The sequence below is a fragment of the Motacilla alba genome, chromosome 8 (assembly GCF_015832195.1).
Source record: "Motacilla alba alba isolate MOTALB_02 chromosome 8, Motacilla_alba_V1.0_pri, whole genome shotgun sequence".
In the NCBI taxonomy this organism is placed as follows: Eukaryota; Metazoa; Chordata; class Aves; order Passeriformes; family Motacillidae; genus Motacilla; species Motacilla alba.
Genome location: NC_052023.1, coordinates 14,290,084 through 14,302,163, shown reverse-complemented (window position 1 = coordinate 14,302,163; position 12,080 = coordinate 14,290,084). Strand labels below are relative to the sequence as shown.

The window sequence follows — 12,080 nt, the reverse complement described above, 5'->3', positions numbered from 1 at the left end:
GGAGGTATAGTAAAAGGCTTAGCTTTACATACTGATTCCAGCTAGAAATCAAACATTTTTGTTGGGAAAGAAATCCACCTAAACAGGTAAGATCAATTCAGGTGAGGTGGTGCTGGGCTTCTCCTTTACCTGGGCCTTTGGTTAATGAAGAAAACATAATTGTGGATGAATTTGCTGGAGACAGATGCATGCTGGAGACACACATGGACTGTACACAGCAAGTGTGCTGTCAGAAAAGCACTGACAGTTTTGGGTTTATGCATTTCTTGCACTCTAATTTGCCTGAGATGCAGTTCCAAACCCAGTCCATGGGTGCTGCAATGCAGCTGCCAGAAGGAGCAGGATCTGAGGCCACAGGGGCAGATCCATTGGGACTCACAGTTTCCCATCTGCACAGCAGTGAGTACTGGCATCATTCCAACCACCACCATTGGGATTTTTCCCAACCAAAGGCATTCTGGAATGGTTTTACATCTTGCTCTGATGTACACAGTTATTTCACAATATGTGTATTTAAAGGAATGCAAATGGTTTCAAAAGACAGGATGGCAAAATAGCATTTCAAGTTGTTGCACTGTGATATATGGTAACTACTGTGAGATTTATTTTAGATGAAGAGAAAACACAACTAGTCTGTAATGAGTTGTTTTTACTTTGTAGAAATACAGGTATTATGGGGTTACTACTGTTGATGTCTCACATTTAGGAATTCAAAAAATTTAATTTAATTTTGTTCTTCAGGAAGATTTCGTTTCAGATGAGCAAATTGTTAGACCTTCCTCAAAATTTGATAAGAGAGGAAATCTATGAGTATGTGAGATGCTCTTATATGGCATGGTGCTTTCTCTAGAACCAAACGAGCACTTCCTTTGGTCCAGGACTTGATTTCTTTGCTGGGCATGCAGAATGCATGGAATGCCTGGCTGCTCCTGGCTGCCTTCCACAGCGAGGTGACAGCCAAGATACAGCCAATGGGTAGGAGATGGCAGTGGGTCCTCTGCTCTCACCCGCCACAACACAGGTGTACTGCAGATAGTTTATAAGCTGTGCTACATAAAAAGCTGCAGAATATCATCCTGAAGCTGTTTATAATGAAATTAAATGTAGGAGATGTAGACTCAGGTACACATTAACCAACGAATCCACCTCAGTACTTTATCTTGGTAAAAAATCAATGCCATATCGTCTCCTAAGATCGGTTTTGAAGGGCCGTGCATTTGCTAATGGGACCAGTGCAGGATGTAGCTGAGCAGCACGTATACCAAAACTAGATTTTTGCCCACTCGAGCAGCCTCAGCACATTATGTGCCCTGTCCTAATGCTGTTTGTCTTCCCCCGGCGTGGCATTTGGGCTGCGATAGTAACCGCTGCGAAGAGCGAGGCCAGCTCCATCGCCGCACGCCCGGGCCGCAGGACCTGCGGAGAACCTGCGGGAAGCGAGAACTGCCACAGACACAGCCCGAGCCCGGGGGCAGAAATAGGTTTTCAGCCCACAGACTTGTTTCTCTGGGGACGGGGGGAGCCAACAACAAGGGAAAATAAGCATTTAAAATATGCTGCCATTCTTTTGGTCCTTGTCAAGAAACGCTACGCACATGGCAGCCGAAGGACATGGTGACGCCTGGGGCCGCCGTGGGGAACGGGGATGGGGAGTCCAAGCCCGCACAGCGCCCGGGGCCGGGGGTACGGCATTCCCGGGACCCTCCGGCGGGCACGGTCCAGATCCCGGTTCGGCACCGGGATACGGCAATGCCGGGTCCCGGCTCGGCTCCGGGGGTACGGCCCTGCCGGCACTGCCGGGTCCCGGCTCGGCTCCGGGGGTACGGCATTCCCTGCGGGGGCACGGCCCGCCCCTCAGCCAGCCCGGTTCCCCCGGGGCGACCCCGCGCGCGGGCGGGGCGGGGCGGGAGGTTGGCGCATGCGCGGGGCGGGCGCCCTCTCACCCCGCTCAGCTATGCCAAGTATGTGCGCGGCGGAGCCGGGGCCGGGCGCGCGCGGCGGCGGCGCCATGGGGCGGTCGGGGCCGGGGCTGCCGGCGGGGCCGCCGCGGCGCTCGGGGGCCGCGCGCTCCCGCGGGCCGGGGGGCAGCGGCCGCTGAGCGCGGCGCGGAGGCAGCGCCAGGCATGGCCGACCCGCTCCGCAGGACGCTCTCCAAGCTGCGGGGCAGAAGGTCCCAGCGAGGCGCGGCGGCGGGCGCCGGGCACCGCCACGGCGGGGGCTGCGCCCCGCAGGGTAAGTGTTCGCCTGGCTCGGCCGCGAGGCTCCGGCTGCCCGCCCGCGGCCGCTCCTCCACCTGCCGGCCAGCGCCGGGCGGGGGCTCCCGCGGCACCGGGATGCTCCGTGCCCGCTGCCCCGAGCGCCGCGCCGGGGCCGGGCGGGAGCTCGGGTCTCGGATCAGCCCTCAGCGGCGGCGGCGTGCCTTCGGTACCTGCGCTTCTTCTGGGAGCGGGAATGCCTCGTGAAAGCGAGAGCTCCTGGGGCTTCGACCAGCGCTGTGTGCGCGTCCCTGCTCGTTGTCTTTCCTCCCATCCGCTTGTCACTCCTCGGCTGCTGTTTGCCCGCTGGGGTTGGTCGGTTTGTTCGCTTTTTAAAGATGCACTCGAAATCTTACAGATCAACTTTCAGTTTTGTCGTTGTTCCATTTGAATATGTAGTAGTTATACTTTTGTTAGGAAACTTAGTGAAAGAGAACGTGTTAAAATATCGGCCAGAAGAACTGAGAGTTGTTTGATCCATATATGGAGAGGCTGGATAAAGCTGTTCCCTGCTTCCATGCGATCTGCAGAGCAAGGCATGGTATCGTGGTGAAGCATTTTCTGTGCCCACGGAGTTGGCATACGGTCAGCTTTGGCTGCAGTTGAGTTGAAACATTGAAGCTTTGACTTCTGAGCATACACGTGTTAGTACTATTATAGCTTAAGTTGAAATACTGATTTATTTAATTTTTTTTGTCAATGGAGTGAAAGGTGAAGGAAATACCTGATTTTTTTTTTCTTGAACACCATATTGAAAAGGAACTGTAGTCATGTTTGGTGTGGAGACGTGGTCTTAACTATTTAAAATGTAATATTAAATAGGTATGTGAAAATGCTAATAGTAGGCAGCATTCTTCTGAATGAAGCATTGCTCTAGAACAAAAAGTATGTTCCTGACCTGTAGATCTCTCAGAGCTTTGTATTTATGTAAAATCGACTCACTCCTGTAACAGCTAACAACATTGAAAACTAGCTCTGTGATATTGAACCACTGGTTTTGCAGATACTTGCATGTGAACCAGTTTGTTACTAAAATAAACACAGGCATAAGGGCTTTCAGGATCAAGGCCAAGTTCGAATAAAGGGGAAGCAGTGCTTGCAAATACTGCTAGCAATTGCAGAAACTGCAGTTGGAAGATGTATGTGGAAATGTATAATTTGGACGAGTTTCAGCGGGCATTTCCAAGGGACCTCTGTCAGCATGTGGCCGATGAGAGTCGGATTGTCCCCAGTCCTGTGGAAGGTGGTGTGTCCCTGCGGGCACCTTGGTGGAGGAGGCTGGAGACTCTGCATTGGTGGTTCTGCACTAAGCTTTTGCAGATGGCTCGTTATGGAGATACCTGGGTGGATCTAGAAAACAAAGTTTTCTGCTGCTCGGACTGGAGAGCAGCCTGAGGCACACAGCAGATGTGTCCCTGGGTGTATGCTTAGGCACACTGTACTGCTAGGGAGCTGTTGTTTTGGGAATTGCAAGCTGTCCTAACCAGAGCGGAAGGACTCGTGTTTCTACAGCAAAGCAGGAAGTAGCAGATATTTTTGTTTGTGGAAATACAGCTCTCGGTATGCGCCATCTATTTATGTCACTGGAGCAGGAACCATCCTTGGAATGAAGCAAGGACTTTGGGATAGTTGTCACTGGCAGGAGGATGCCTACCCGAGAAATCCCTGCCCCAAAGAGACTTCTTGGAAATACAGGCATAGCCCTATGCCCATTGCAGATTAGTTTCCTATCCTTTTGGTTAGTTTTTACTTGAAATTGTAGTGTGACAGTGTGTAAGGAGGAACCATTACAACAGCATGCTTCCATTTCCAGGCTGAGGGTGGGGGAAGGAGTGTGATTGCTGCCAAATCACTGAAACTTTGACAAGAGATCTGCGTTCACATTTTCCTCAGATTCTGTTACCTGACTGACTTAATCCCCAAGTGTAGCAAAGCACTTCAGTGGAGGTGTGCAAAGGCTTCAAAAGGAGCATGATTAATTTTATTAATTCTTTGAAACAAGTTAATTCTTCAACTCACAAACAGTGATAATACTGCAGTTTAGCTGAACAAGCAAACTGTATGCTTTTGAAAAATCACCAAATGATTAATCTTTCATCAAATAAAATGGTGGTGTTTCAGATCTTATCAAGGATCTCTTCTATCATTAAATTACAAACCTAAAAAGAGGGTCAAAGGGAAGGTGTTCAAATGAGTCTTTTTCATGTCTCCCTTTCTGCACAAACTTGGCTGGATTTATGGAGCTGCCTCATGAGTCCTCCAGAAAGGTGCCCACATTTTAACATCCATTATTGGTGTGAAAATAATTCTTTGCTAAGAATAAGATTCAGGCAGTAATGAATAGCTGCTTCCATCTGGAATTTCCAGTTGCAGAGGGCTTCATGTGAAAAAAGGTTGTCTGTTTTATGTGAACCCAGTTATCCCCGTTCAGCCTCAATGGCTGAGCGAGCCAGTGTGGATTGTCCTGGTGTGCAGAGCAGCATGAGGGTTGTCTCACCTGCTCCCTGATTTTAATTTGGATGCGTTTGCAGCTTTTCTTCCAGTCCTAGTGCAGGGGTCGCAGCTCTCTGATGTGCTGCAGCCAGGGGTGTATGGCACTGCTACCAAGTGGAGCTTGGCTGTGCTCTGACAGGGGGCTCAAGTGTGAGCAGCACTTTTCATGGACAATTAAATGTTTGTCTGTTGCTTCAATGAAACTCTCAAGTTTTGGGAACAGTCAGTGGCATTTGTTTACTTCTTGCATGAAATTTTTGTTGTGTAAAAACTTCTCTACATTTCTTCTTTGTCTTTCCTTATTTTCATGATGGTGTGTGTTGTTTTATTCCCCCCAAATCAGGGGATACTTCTGTCTTAATTGTAGGATAAAGCTGATAAGGACAGTCCTTTCTGGAGGTTCTTGTGTAAGACATATTGTCACCTTTATTTATATGGAAATCTAGAAATTAATATATCTGGAGGTTTTGTAGCCATTTAAGCAGTACGTTGGGACTGTTTCTTCATTGGTGTAACTAAACTGGAGAAGTACTGTGTAGTAACTTTTCAAACCGATTGCACCTGAACTTGGCAGAAAAAAAGCAGCCATTTCTGTCGAAGTATGCGTGACCTTTCAGCAAAGCTATCTTACTGCCATTTATCTTAATTACGTGGTGTTAAAAATACGGCCAAACATGCCTGGCTCTTTATTAGCTATGTGCACATTCTGCTTTGATGGGCTGAAATCTAATTTTGTGCTCATATCACCTTATCTTTTGTCCTTTTGGATGAGGTCTGATGCAAGTGTTATGTGACAGCAAATGCGTTCGTCTGTCAAAAGCAAAACTGTATTCTAAACATTTGTCTTTCCCTCTCTTTTTGCCTTCTTTTCTGGGAACAGATTTCATAGAAAATGTTTACATAGCTTCGAGGAGCAGGAAGGAGCCAGAGTGCCCCGAGGCCAGCGAGGTGCCCGAGCACAGGCCGCAGGTGAACAGCATCACCGTTTCCAAGAAACGCAGCTGGCTGCAGCAGAGCACCCACCGACGGCCCCCTCCTCCTCTGGAAGAAGAGAATGCCTGTAAGGAAGTGCCCGGGGCCGTTGTCCCGGTGCCCAGATCTCCCGTCCCGCTGCCGGAGCCCGCCGTGCCGTGGGCTCCCTGCAGGTCGGCGGCGGGGCGGGAGCGGAGCTGCGCCCTGCCGAGCCCGGCCGCGCTGGGCAGCGCTGCCCCGGACTGCGGCGAGGAGGGCGACGCGGACGATGAAGGAGAAATATGGTACAACCCCATCCCTGAAGACGATGAGCCCGACTTGCCCGGGGTCCACCCTTCTGCTGTGAACAGCCTTGTTGCTGCGGGCTCCCCGTCGGTTCGGTACAAAGCCCACCCTGGCAGCGACTCTGGGGTGGCCGCGAGTGCCCATGAGGGCGCCGCACGCTCGGCGGAGAGCGCGGGGAGCGGCTGGGCACAGCCCGGGGATGGGAGCCAGGCTGTGGCCGCGCAGCCCGCAGAACACGCGCAGCAGCCCCTGCAGAAGTTTCCCTGCAAGGCTCCCGCTGTGCCAGCAGCAGAGGACAATCCTGCCTTCAAGTGTCCTTCCACAGGTAAGACTGCCCGGGAACATAAGTGTTTGGACCTCTGTTGTATTTTAGAGGAATAATAAACCTTTGCCGTGTCTCTTTTCTGTTTCTCCACCTCTTATGTCATCAAGTGAACTTTTGGTGGAAATGGCACGTCAAGTGCACTGACAATGACTCGGGTTGCGAGCCTGATGCCTGCTGAGTGCAGAGGTGCGCAGTTGTTTCCCAGTCAGTTTGTTCATGGCATGTCCAGGTGTGGTTGGCCTGGGTTCTCTTTGACTCCCCCCTCACTGAAGACAAAGGTTTTACAAAATGAGCTTGCTGAAGCCTGGTGAAGTGAGGACACACTGGGTTTCCTTTGTCAGCTGGTGTCTAGCCCTGGCCTTGGATTCCTGCCTCAAAGCTACTTAATGTCTGCAGAAGTTTCTTTAACTTGCTGTCTGGGACTTTTTAATAAAGACCTTTTGGTAGACCATGTAAATGCTATTCATCACATCGCTTTCTGTAATTACTGTCTTGTTGACTGTCTCAGGCTAATCTAATAGACTGGAGAAGAGGAGAAGAGTGGTTTTCACTTTCAGAAGGCAGCCTCTTTGTTCCTTGTTATCTTTGGCTGAGTGTTTGATAGTCTCGTTTCCATAATTCCATTAGTGTGTGAATTCAGCATCATATTAAGGATTTTTTCCCAGTCTGTTAAAAAACCCCAAACAGATATAAAACCACACCAAACAAAAGTAAATAGAAAAAACTCTCCCAACCCTTTCCAAAAAGGTATTAGTTTTAATTACTTACGTGCCTCATATTATCTCGACCTTAACTCTAGTGTCCTGTTCAAAGTTAGAAACAGCGTAAAGTTCAAGAGACAGGGAATTCCAGGTTCCTTTCTTTGGAGAAAGGTTACACTTTACACTGACATTTAAGAGCCTGTATTTCTGCCTGGTTCATCAGAAAGGACCTGAAACGTTGGTGTAGGAGCCCAGGTGTGCATCGCCTTCTGGAGGGGCTTCTTTTTGGGTTTTCCCCATCCTGGCAGTCTCTGTACTGGGAGCTGCTGCGCCTGGATTCCTGGTGTAGAGATACTACTTCTGGGAACAGGCTTTATTTTCAAAGTACCAGAGCAACTGCTGTTAACAGCAGAAGAAAAAACTCTTGGTCTTCTGGGGGGGCTCACATTTTGTTCTTTTCATGGAAATGCTGCAGATACAAGCATACTTGTAGTTGCAAAGTGTGTTAAAGTTTTTGGCATTTATTGCAAATAGCTCACTTTATAGCTGTTTTAAATACTTAGACCAGTTTTATTTGCTTGCAAGACAGATGAGATAATATGTTCTTTAGATTTTTGTAGTTGTTGGGGCTCTAGATGCTTTCTTGCGGTCACCAAGTGTGGTTACTTAGGAAGGCCATGTGTGTCTTGCAAACTGCTTGACCTCCATTTAGTTGGTTAATCTCTCCATACGTGGGTGACTGTTTCTTTTTTTGAAGAAGTTACTCCCTTTCTGTAAGAAGAAAAATGTCAAACTTGTTTTCATACTGAAGATGCATTTATTTCTGAAAGCAAAGTTATCAATTTCAAGAGTTTCCTGAAACTGGGAGAGAAGTTAGGAATTTCACCTGATAGTTTGTTATGCATTTAGTTAATTAAGGTACTTCAAATGCAGCTCTCCTTTTGCACGTATTGGGTAGTGATCACATTGAATAGATTAATTGATGATGAAGTGAATCCCTGCTGCTTAGTAATTGGCTTTATTATGGAGAAGTGGCTTAGTTCTTTTTAATCCAGTTAAAGTATCTACAGTTATTTTCAGTCAAATTTAAAATGACAGCTCATCCATAAAAAATTACTACATGAAAGGCACCATGGCCAATTTCACTTTATTTGTGTTAGGACCTTGTTTGAATTATACAGCTGGTATGAAATGGATGTCTCTGTTAGTAGAGAGCTGGGTACATTAAGCAGTAACTCCTGTCAAATAAGAAATTAAAGCTTTGGGGAAAATCTGCTTACATTTCTTATTGATGTCATATATAATATGTCAATATTGGTCAGCACTGGAGCCTAAATGTTAGATTTTGGGAAGCACGGGCAGTACAATATCCAAGAAAATATATATATTTGGTTATTTTGTCATTTGCTGTTTTGTTCTTTGGACAATGGAAACAATTTTGCCTTTAAAATTTTAGACATTTTTGCCTTACTTGGGTTTCCAACTGTAGAGAGAAAATAGTAATGCCTTTTTTTTGTCTTTTTGCTTACTTTTTTGAGTCTTTATTAGACAGGAGATTTCTTTATGAAAAGAAGAAATGATAGAATTCTGTTATTGTGGGTCTTTCCAAACAGAGCACCAAATAGGTATTTCCTGGAACTGTTACCAGTACAATGCATCATAGTTGTAGAGGTGCTAATTTGTCCTATAGTTTTAATTTACACTGCTAGCTCCTGGTATTAATCTGGTTACTTTCTACAGTAAATGCCATTTATGTTAATAGGATTTGTCAGGTAATTCCTCAGTGAATAATTCTAGCCTTGTTGGTTTAAAAAAGAAACTGATTAGAAAAAAGGCACCCTTACAGCAGAGCTTGGGAAACAAAATAATGTATTTTCTTTATAACATGTATTCAAAAGGTAGGAGTAAGAAGGTAACTTGGTTCTAAGTTAATAATGTAGAAACAGCTCAGCTTAGGCTCTTAGGTCTGTGGGAGAAGAATTTAAGTGGAAAAGACCCCGGAGGCTGTTTTTAATTATGTGTCTCCTTACACAGACAAAATGGTTATGATTGAAAAATAGAATTTCTTCCTTTTTTTTTGTTACAAATGCAATATGGTAATTTTTTTTCACTGTAAGGTGTTGAAGTAAATATTCTTTATAACTCTTTAGGACTGAGCTCTTAACTGTGTGTTTTTATAGACATGTGTATCACCTGCAAATTGTTGAAGAAAAGCATCCCATTGTAATGTTGGCTCCTGAGACAAATTTGCACCACAGAGCTCTGAATAGTGCCTTCTGAAGAATTTGCAATATTTTTGCTTTTGGGGAGGATAACTGTTGGTATTAGAGCCTACCTGATGAGTGGAATCATCTCGTGTATCTGTATCTGAGAGACATCCTGGTAGGACCAGTGCATTGAAGGTTGCCAGGATCTGGATTGTGCTTTTGCTACTAAAAATGTACTTGAGTTAGCTGTCTGGGTGGAAAATCCTGGTAAGAATCACTGTAAACAATTTCTTTCCAATGTTATGGCAAGTGAAGATGGATCCCATATTCCCACTTAACCCTGATGTGTGCCAACTGGAACTTGGCTTAATTCCTATTAAAACTACAGGGCTGTTTCTCCACTTAGGCTGTGACCATTATCCTGGTTTCCAAATACCTCTTTTGGGGCCAATGTATGCAAATATTTTGCATGCTTACATGTTGCAGGCAAGCTTCCAGCAATATACATAGAGTATACTGGGCAGCAGATGCTATCTACACCTTTCCTTCCACATGTTACAAATACTATTTTTGAAATTTAATGCTTATTTCCCAGATGGAACATACTTCGGGCTTTACATGTTTTTCAAGTGCAAGGAGCTTTGCTTTCACAAGACAGAAGTGCATTGATGTGAAATACTTGCACAATGTGTGAGATACCAGAATCGTTAGGGATTTGGCAGAAAGGTCCCTCTGCTGCCTCTTTCTCCTGCAGAGGTGAAGCCAGTTTTTAGGTGGGTTTTTGGGGAGTTTGTGCACATGCTTTTGGAAGTCAAGGGCTTATTCATGCATTTGTGTTGGGTTCATGGGGTGACAATGCCATAAAGACCTGCTGGTGAAAGAAACAACAGGATGTAACACTGTGGAGTGGGAGCAGTTCTGTCAAAATAGGTTTTGCCTTTTTCAGTTTCTGATTTGTCCTGAGTAACTGTTTATATCCTCTGATGGGGAAAATAGGGGCAGAGCTGCTTTTCATGCCATGAAAGACACGGTGAGGAGAGGCAATTTTCCTGAGAGCAGCCTGAGCAGACAGTGCCTGGCACCGCCGCAGTGCTCCGTGAGCGCCTTGGTGCAGCTCCAGTGTCTGAGCAGAGCCGCCTGTGCTTCGTGTGCAGGGTCATTAATGTTTGAAATACCTGCAGCAAGCTCATGCTGCTTTGGAGATACTGAACTCTTTAAATCTGGTCAGTGGAGTGCTGTTACACATGCTTGCTCCTCTCTGCAATGAGATACCCCATGGTGGATGTTCTGGGGGTCACCGCCAGGATGAGGAGCAGGCACTGGTCACCCCCTTCAGCTCTCATGCCTAGGCCTTGGAAGGAGGTGTGCTCTAATCACCTCCTATTTCAATTTTAAGCAATGTATTTTCTGTCTTTTGCTCCTATAAAAGTGATCCCTGGGTTGGTAAGTTCATCACAATTTTATTAGTATCAGTGTGTATAGTAAAGAAAACAAACTATCTTTACAAAATTCTGAGGGGTTTTTTTATCATTTTAATAATTTCTCCATTCCTTGACTCTGAAGCAGTATGTGAGATAGGGACTGCATTGGTCAAAGCAGTAATTTAGATAGGGGTAAAGAGGACTTTTCTTTATGTGTTAAATGCAGAGATTCTTCATTTAGGTAAATAATTAAGATTTTACATAGAAATAATTGCTTTCTAACACAGTTTTTTAAAGTGCTTTTTAGCTTTTTAATTTTCTTTTGCCGAGTTGCTGATATAGATAGAGGTGATGCTTACCTTAAGTCTTAATTGAAGTTGCTTCAATTTGATATAGCAGGAGTTGTTCTCACAATGCCATTTATAGTTCTGCTCTGAAGTTTTCTATCAGGACAGGTCTAGAACTGTGCCTGCACCTGAGAAGCTTAACAGTCTTTGACATCAGTAGAGCTGATGTGTGGTTTGTCAGCTGAGGATCCAGATCAGTATCCCTTGTGGATTCTACCACAGAAAAACAGTAGCCCTCTTTCACCTGTTGTTTGCTACAAGAAGGGTTTTGAGATATTTGGGCTCTTCTATTTTGATTTGCTGCTTTTTCACTTTTAATACATTAACTCAGTATTTCCATTAGGTGTGAGGGTGGCTGTTTGATACTTCAATAGCTTGGTGTAGTAAGCAACTGATAGCTTTCTGACCAACTTAGTCACTTCAACTTGTGGCCCAAAAATAAATTGCAGGTTTTCTGAGTAACTTTAAAATAACTCAGAAACCCTATCTTAAGCAGTGGAGAATGTGACATGTATAACAGGGTAGTCAAACGTGCCTGTAAAAACAGCATGTGTGGCTGGCAGTGGATGTGACAGTGATAAATGTGCCCAAACACATACAAACAGCATTAAACAGGGTCAGACAAGCATGTTTATGTGCTAAATCACTGCACATGTCTAGCAGGGGCTGTGTTGTAAGTGCTTGAGTCTGAGCCCTCTCTTCCCTTGGGGCAGTGTTGTGTAGGGGTCTGCTCGGCTGAGGGGACACTGGTGACTGTCCTGTGGACACCTGGATGGATAGGCTGGCAGAGGGGCCTGGTTTGTGAGGCATTGTGGGCTCTTCATGTTTCTGTGGCCATGGAAAGGTTTCATGCTTTCACACAGCCACAGTGCTGAGCAAAGTGAAAGGTGGCTTTCTGCTCAAGCTGAACCCACAGCTGGTGTTACACACAGTTACTTAGGGTGTCAGTTCATTTTTACTTGGATTGCATTGTCCTCCAAAAGCTTTTTTTTTTTTTTTTTCCTGTATTCATACTGTTGAACTGTCAGAAGGTACAAGGCAAATGTATTAAGGCCAGTATAATAGAACAGCCCA

At 45.8% G+C, this 12,080-nt stretch overlaps 1 protein-coding gene across 1 annotated transcript in view; it reads left to right on the top strand.

Moving 5' to 3' along the window:
- The first annotated feature begins 1,575 nt into the window (after positions 1-1,575).
- The window catches only part of SYDE2 (synapse defective Rho GTPase homolog 2), a 28,291-nt gene continuing 17,786 nt past the window's right edge, over positions 1,576-12,080 (top strand). Inside the window, exons 1-2 of the mRNA XM_038144108.1 lie at positions 1,576-2,232; positions 5,629-6,330. Coding sequence (XP_038000036.1) covers positions 1,596-2,232; positions 5,629-6,330 — 1,339 coding nt within the window. The 5' untranslated portion in view covers positions 1,576-1,595. The remainder of the gene's footprint in view (positions 2,233-5,628; positions 6,331-12,080) is intronic.